The 8,116-nt window shown below is 35.3% G+C and overlaps 1 protein-coding gene across 1 annotated transcript; it reads left to right on the top strand.

The window, feature by feature from the left end:
* Positions 1-3,494: 3,494 nt before the first annotated feature.
* LOC119663910 (probable ATP-dependent RNA helicase DDX43) lies at positions 3,495-6,737 on the top strand. Its single transcript, XM_038073501.1, has 8 exons — positions 3,495-3,660; positions 4,173-4,639; positions 4,707-4,820; positions 4,899-5,404; positions 5,470-5,860; positions 5,926-6,066; positions 6,144-6,244; positions 6,300-6,737. The coding sequence occupies exons 2-8, from the start codon at positions 4,190-4,192 to the stop codon at positions 6,580-6,582; spliced, it is 1,986 nt and encodes a 661-aa protein (XP_037929429.1). The 5' UTR covers positions 3,495-3,660; positions 4,173-4,189; the 3' UTR covers positions 6,583-6,737.
* Positions 6,738-8,116: the final 1,379 nt, after the last annotated feature.

Here is an 8,116-nt window from a genome sequence, read left to right as displayed (position 1 = left end):
AGTGGTTTTGTGGTGGAATAATAGGCGGAGTTTGGCAGCAATTGCCAATGAAATTTGAATTCCAACCATGATGCGAGACCAATCCGGAGCAAGGTCTAAGGTGACACCAGCCATTACAAGAATTGCAACGGACGGAGATGGTGTTCCTAGAGATTACTCTTTTACACACAGTGTAAAGCCAAGTGGTAGGAGAATTAGAAGAGGCATTGGTTGGAGAAGGACTGCCAAAGGTCGACGAAGAAGGAGATTGTCTATGTAGAGGTGCTGAAGGACAGCAAGCTCTTTTAAAAGCAGGATTCCAATCACTTGAGGAGTCCTATTGGGGGATGTTAAACGATTCTTGGTCGTCGTTGATGACGAGTGGCTCCGGGACGTAGACTCGACCGTTTGTGGAACCAAGCAGGCCATATAATAGACATGCCAAGGCCATATAATAGACCTCGGCATGTCCAACCTAGATTATACCGTGCATATGAAAGTTTTAGATGAGCTAGACTCTGATCATAAACCGGTTCTATTCATTCTTCCCATAAACTGTCCCATGAACACTATGACCCCTACGTTATCTACCAGCGACTGGAACGCGCTCAAGAACTTAGTAGACGTTAGCTGCATCAAAAACCATCCAGAAGCCTTAGAAAAATTGGATAACTGTATACAGAACCTGGCCCATCTATTAAAGCATGCCTTTGATAGCTCCACCCTCAAATATAGGAAACCATACAGTTATTTTAACTTACCGCAGCCTTTTAAAAACATGATTAGAAATCAAAATAGAATCCGGAAATTTACTCAAATAACTTGTGACCCGGAGAGCAGAAGGGAGGCCAACCGTCCTTCAAATGAAATCAGGAAAAAGATTTATATATTTAAAAACGTGAAATAGGGTGAATTTCTCAACGGCCTTGGAACAGCCTTTTGGGTCATAAATAAATACTTCAGCCTGAAGCGTAAACCAGTAATACCACCCATCCATAGAGGAACAGGCTTGGTATATACAGATTTAGAAAAAGCCGTGACCTTCACAGACACCCTTGAACTTCAATTCCAGCCCAATGAAGACTTAGAATATGACTCAGAGGAAGAAGAACGCATCTCCGAGGAGGCAAATAATATTTTGGATCAGGAGCCAGATGATGGCACTGCAGTATGCAGTAACGAAGAAATCTCCCAAATTATAGCGAGATTGAAGATTAGGTCGGCACCTGGCCATGATATAATTAACAACAGATGCCTACGTAACCTGCCAGAGAACGCAATCCAGCTTATCACTAACATTATTAATTGTATGCTCAGGCTAGATGAATTTCCTAAGACCTGGAAGCTGGCCACAGTCATTGTCTTCCCTAAACCGGATAATAATGACCTGTCCAAGGCACTTCAACTAGCTAGAACGGCGGAAATGATTCAAACAGCCCTTAGTGGAAGAAAGTCGACTGGAAAGATCATTTTTGATATTTATAAAGCTTTTGACAAGGTCTGGCATGATGGCCTGATAGTAAAATGTCTGATCTAGGTGTTCCAGGCAGGCCAACTAAAATCATCGGCAGCTTCTTACGTGAGAGATCCTTTCGCACGAAAATCAACAGCAATCTCTCGTCAATCAGAAGCAGGGGTTCCTCAGAGATCTCCATTTTTCCCACTCTCTACAACATTTATACATCTAATATCCCAATGTTAGGTCCATCGATTTTGGTGTTATACGCTGACGACACGTATATGCTACACCTGGATAAATGTGCTCTCAACATAAGCAAAACATTTCAAGAGCATGTAGACGTCAAGATTGATCCGATCAAAAACTACATAAAGGATAGAGCCCTGAAATTATTTACGAAAACTGATAGACTTACTAACACCGCGTTATCGAATCTTAGAATGGTTACGGGCTCCTCGAAGAGGTATGCAGATCTAAGCGTAATTATTGGTAAGTCTGATGAAGTGATAAGATTGATCAAGATTAAGATTGATCCGTTCAAAAAATATATGAAGGATATGGACCTGAAATTATTTACGAAAACTGACAGACTTACTAACACCGCGTTATCGAATCTTAGAATGGTTACGGGCTCCTCAGAGAAGTATGCAGATCTTAGGTTAATTATTGCTTAGTTTGATGAAGAGATATACAATAATCCAGTTAGGGCGTAGAGAGGGGTTTTGCAGAAACCTCGCAGTTAATAGAGAGTAAAAGTGCTTAAGTGCACTGACTCAACTGGCTTCAACATATTATGGTAATAGAAATTATAATATATAATAGCAGTTGACCGCAACAAATATACATAGTCATCGCTTGAGTCATTGTCTCCAGTGAGCCGGGTATATGGAAAGCCTCTTTCCTTTGATGATGCGATAGCCGACAAAGCAACATTTTTTGCTTCCATTAAATTCAAAAACCTTGCGTCTGTGCATTTTTGCAGTGCGATGTGACGGTTCTCCACATCTATCAGATTCTGAAAGTGTTGCAAAAGAGTTTCATTTATATTATCTTTATTTCTTTCTTTTGCAGGTGTTTCACAGTCATCCGACATAGATATTGGATATAGCGATGTATGTGAAGATCATATTGGATCTGCCGATGGACGTGGAGATGAGCATGGCGGCAGTAACGATGCTTCATTTCATGATGGGCCCTGTTGTGATTAATAGACAAGTTCATTTTTTTAAAAAAACCGATACAAATTTGTAAAAACATACCTGAAATACTTTTGCATACTGATTTTGTAATGGTATGTATAAATAAATTATTCAGTAATCTTTTTAATACATGGAAATACTTTTAGTTGGATGGCGCCTCTCTCGAAACTCTAACTCACTGCTGTTCTTTCCTGATTTTAAATAAACAAACAAGCAAATCAACCATTAGTTTTAAGGGTTGCGTTCGACATTTTTGGTCTTAAATGTGCTGATTTGTAGTAAATGAGCTCCTTTTTAATGAAAGCTCTTTGTATGGTATATCATACTCATTAGTGATTATAATGTGCAAAACCGGCTAAACGAGACTGTGTGAATGCACTGTTGTCTGTGTTTACAATAGAATTTATAATGTTGTACTTCTTCCAGAAAACTTTTTGGCATATCGATCATTAAACCAGCCATTGCTTGCATTATAAAAGGCATATTTATCGGTTTCTTCACTGTTAAGCGAAACACTGTCAGAAATACGGCTAGATCGTTAATCGAGTCTACTGTTGCACGAAATGGCTGTTAACCGAGGTATAGGTGTATAATTATATAAAGAGACGCTCTTATCAGAATGCTGACCGGTTCATTAATAAGAAACGTCAGCAATGAGTCATACGAAATTGCCAGAACATTGATAAAATTTTTATTATTGAACACATGTAGTATTAAAATTGTATGTGGATTTTTTACATTATTAAATAATGTGCCAATCGGATTGTGTAATCATTTCAAATGAATATTCCTTTGTGAAATTGGTTTGTGCACATAAAGCATAAACCAAATTACTATATAGTTGCATCAATCTCAAGCAAATCTGTGTATGGGCTGCCAAATATACTTATATTAATTTTGAAAGAACGGGAACGGAACAAGTTTTCTTCTACATTAATTACTTTTTCAAGAGACGCGTCGGTGGTCGAATCGTTTTTTGGCTTGTGTTTTTTCGATTAAGTTTCGGTTTTAGTTTTATTACTGGTATGTATTTTGCTTCATAAAATGCGGGACTTCAAATCGAATATATGTGCAACTTTTTTCAATTAAATATTTTCAATTAATCTTGAAATTTTCTAAAAATACTTGTTTCTTTGAGCAATGGTGTTTTTAAGGTTATGTGACCCTATTTGCAAAAAATAAAATCTGCATTTCACATATTACCATTTTATATAAGAATGAATTTCAGTAAAAGTCACAAGAAACAATAGAGCCACTGCGTGATGAGACTTAAGAAAGTGACAGTATGATTTTCAACATACAAATCAAAAACAAAAAACTGGCATTGCTTTATCTCTCAATAATCCTTATAAGAACACATATTTCTACTTTTAATAGTTAATTTCAAAAACCGTTTCATTTGATATGATTGAGAATTCGTAAATTCGTGAATTCGTGAATTCGTGATTTCGTGAAAATTGGCTCAATTTGAATGTTTGAAATTTAGTTGGTTTTGTGTAAAAATGAATATAATATTGAGGTATTCTTTTTTGTAGGTTTTGCTGACATCAAAATGGATGATTTGGAAATAATGTGGGATGATGCTCCACCTGAAAGGAATGTGTATGGAGTTTTAAGTGCAAACATGTCCAATTTTAATGATATTATAGAGAAATTTCCTACTGACCCAGCTTACATTGGTGCCATAATTGGCCTAAACGGCTCCAACATAAAAAGCATTAAAACAAAGTTCAACGTCAATGTACATATAAATAGTGACAACCATATAGTAACTGTGAAAGGTCGTAATAGAAAAAATGTTGACGATGCCGTTAAATACATTTTGGAAATTATAAAACACTCTGATCAGAAATATAAAAATAAAAATAAAAATAAAAATGTTTCATCTCAAAATCACGAAGTTTCTCACAATCCCAAAGTTGAATTTAAAAAAAAATCATTCGTGCCTCGTTTTAGTGCTTCTTCCAGAAATGACAATATTCAGGTTGCAACTCCGAAATCTGTAAGTATGACGTACATACAACGAGCGTATGGATATAATATAGTAGCTCATAATAAAATTTATTTAGGGAGAAAATGGCGAAAATAGATTAAGTCTACCTACAAAAAATGTATGTATTGGTGGTACTGAAAAGAAGGAAGTATTGCAGCCTATCGATTGGGAATCTCTAAATAGAAAAGTTGTAAGAAAAATATTAACAATCCACAAATGAAGATATCGATTTATTTGTTTTGCTCATATGAAATATTTTTTATTACAGGAAGAATATCGAAAGTTGCAGTGGGCGCATCTTCCAAAGCTGAGAAAAAATTTTTATCAAGAAGTCAAGGAAATCGCTGTTATGACAGAGGAAGAAGTCAATGAAATGCGTTTAGTAAACAACAATATAATTGTTTCACGTTTAAAAACAAGTGAAGATCAAATGTGTCTTGATATACCGAAACCAATATACAAATTCGACCACTGTTTCAAAGATTATCCTGATATACTTGATGAGTTGAAGAAACAAAACTTTACGGAACCATCTCCTATACAAAAGCAAGCATGGCCTATATTATTGAGAGGCGAGGATATGATAGGTATTGCCCAAACAGGAACTGGAAAAACTTTAGCATTTCTGCTTCCTGCTTTGATTCATACTGATGGACAGACTACACCACGTGCGAAACGCAATGGTCCAAATATATTAATTTTAGCTCCAACACGCGAATTAGCACAGCAAATAGCAAAAGAAGTTAACAAGTACTCGTTCCGTGGAATAAAAGCGTAAGTTAAGAAATAATTTAAAACAAATGAATAAAAAAATAAGCAATAATGAAATTCTTATTCAGTGTATGTATTTATGGTGGTGGCAGTCGTCGTGACCAGATTAGAGATTTCAGAGAAGGAGCTGAATGCATAATTTGTACGCCTGGACGTCTTAATGATTTGGTTCAAGCTAAAGTTGTAGATATTACATCGGTTACATATTTAATATTAGACGAAGCGGACCGTATGCTGGATATGGGTTTCGAGCCACAGATTCGAAAAGTTCTACTTGACATACGCCCTGACAGGCAGACCGTCATGACTAGTGCCACCTGGCCACCATGTGTTAGTAGATTGGCCGAAACCTATATGAACAATCCTATTCAGGTATGGGTTGGCTCACTTGATTTAACTGCCACTCATTCTGTGACTCAAAATGTAGAACTCGTGGATGATGCGGACAAATTTAATACGGTAATATTATTTGAAAAGTTAAATAAAGAAAACTTTGAAGAAAAATGTATTTGTTCCTGTTACAGGTCCTGACATTTTTAAAAAACCTTAAATCAAGCGATAAAGTTATTATCTTCTGTTCTAAACGAGCTCGTGCTGACGACTTGTCTAGTGATTTATCTCTGAAAGGCCTGTTAACACAATGTATACATGGTTCTCGTGATCAGGTACATAATACATTAGTTTTATTAGAGTAATGCCTCTGTGCATAAGATTCTTATATACTCAAACAAATTTTCTTTAGGCCGATCGAGAACAAGCACTGGCTGATCTAACCTCAGGTGACATACAAATTTTAATAGCAACAGACGTTGCTTCAAGAGGTTTAGACATTGAAGACATCACGTAAGTGCTTAGTAGTATTAAAAACTGAAGTTGTGAAAAATTTTTTTTTTCTTAGTCATGTTATTAATTTTGATTTTCCGCGTAACATTGAGGAGTATGTTCATCGTGTTGGTAGAACTGGACGCGCTGGGCGAACCGGCACTGCCATAAGTTATATAACACGCTCGGATTGGGGTATTGCAAAGGATCTCATTCGTATTTTGGAAGAAGCTGGCCAAGCAGTTCCAAAAGAACTCTACGGAATGTCCAATCGCTTTGACGAGATGAAAAAAAGACGTGGTAAAGATTTTAAAATGGGTAGTCATTTTAATCCTTTTTTTAAACACAGTACACCGTAGTGGTACTCATTTTTAAGATTAACTTAGAAACAGTTAACTTAGTAACTTGACCACAACATTGCATTTTGTTTTTCACATTACATCTTAAATAACCGCAATGTTTGATTCAAATCGATCAGTGTTTTACTTAAATGAACGTTGATCGCTAAAATTTGAAAATAATTAAAAAACTGTTTCTAATGTTATTCGTATAATAATGTACAATATGAAAAACTTGAAATAAAATTAAATAAAAATTAATATTACTTCTATTTGAATACAAAACTCTATTTTGGGTTAATTATTTATATAAAAAATTTATACTGTATGTATATATTGTTATACATGAAACTTTGTTCGTTTAATAAATTTAATGAAGTACAACTGTGTGAACGCTTTTTGAAAAACTATGATAATTATATTGTGTTCTTGCTTTTTCATTTATAAGGGTTTCAATTTTTATTTAAAAGTAACATATTTTATTTGAAATATTTTTAAGATGGATATTAATCCTTTGTACAGATAATTGTGTGTGAACGACACATAATATAGTAATAACTTATTATAGATCCTTAATCTGGTTTAGCTTGATAGCCCTTTGTGTGAATTAGCTTCTGCACTTTTCACCCAAACTAATCGATAAGAGTGATAACAATTACGATTGATTTTTATTGTATTTCTAAACTTTATTAAAACAATTTAATATGTTTATACAAAATATTATATATATAAAAATATTGAATTATCCTTATTCTCTTCACAGAATCTACAGTTTGCATCCGTAAGTATCCCCAGTATTGTAAGGTAGTGTTTTAATCTACAGTGCCCTGTTAGAATGCCTGTAATGATTCTAAGCTTTTCCTTTGGTAGGTTCATACAATCCTGGTATCACTTATTGTTATAGGTACCAATAAGTGATTTGGATTGTTTCAATCCTAGTATATTATCCCAATTATCCTTTTTATTTCTGTTCTCTTTTATTTTTATGAAAGAAAGTAGCGTATTATTTCCTAGTACACAAGAAGGTTCTAGTACCAACATCGGTGTAGCTGCTCCTTTCCTGGCTAGTTTGTCCGTGTATTCGTTTCCGCGTACGCCAGTATGTCGCGGTAACCAAAAAATCGACACCTGATTTAATTAGCCAAGCAGATTTAGCTTATCAAGGCAGTCTAGCACCAGTCTTGAGGTCACCTGAATCAAGATTACATCGCATGAAAGTTGTGACCTGTAATGCAAATTCCATAACAAACAAGAAACAGGAAGTTATACAATTTCTTCATGATTTCGAAACAGACAATATGGTTCTGCAATAGACTTTCCTTAAACCCTTAATGCAGCTAAAAATCCCTAACTACATCATTAACATATCAGACATGGTCTAAAGAAGAGGAGGGGCACTGCTATCCTTATTAGGAGAAACATCAACCACTACCTCAGAATTAACAACTTACAATCGCTCGAAGCTACTACTTAAATGCCCAACGGATAATATCATCTTTACCTCAGTTTATACACCGCCAAACGTGAAAACCTACCTAATGGACCTAGCAACACT

This window comes from Teleopsis dalmanni, unplaced genomic scaffold, assembly GCF_002237135.1.
Source record: "Teleopsis dalmanni isolate 2A unplaced genomic scaffold, ASM223713v2 unscaffolded_contig_1101, whole genome shotgun sequence".
NCBI classification, from domain to species: domain Eukaryota; kingdom Metazoa; phylum Arthropoda; class Insecta; order Diptera; family Diopsidae; genus Teleopsis; species Teleopsis dalmanni.
Note: the sequence above shows the minus strand (reverse complement) of the source record. Positions and strands in the feature narration are given on the sequence as shown.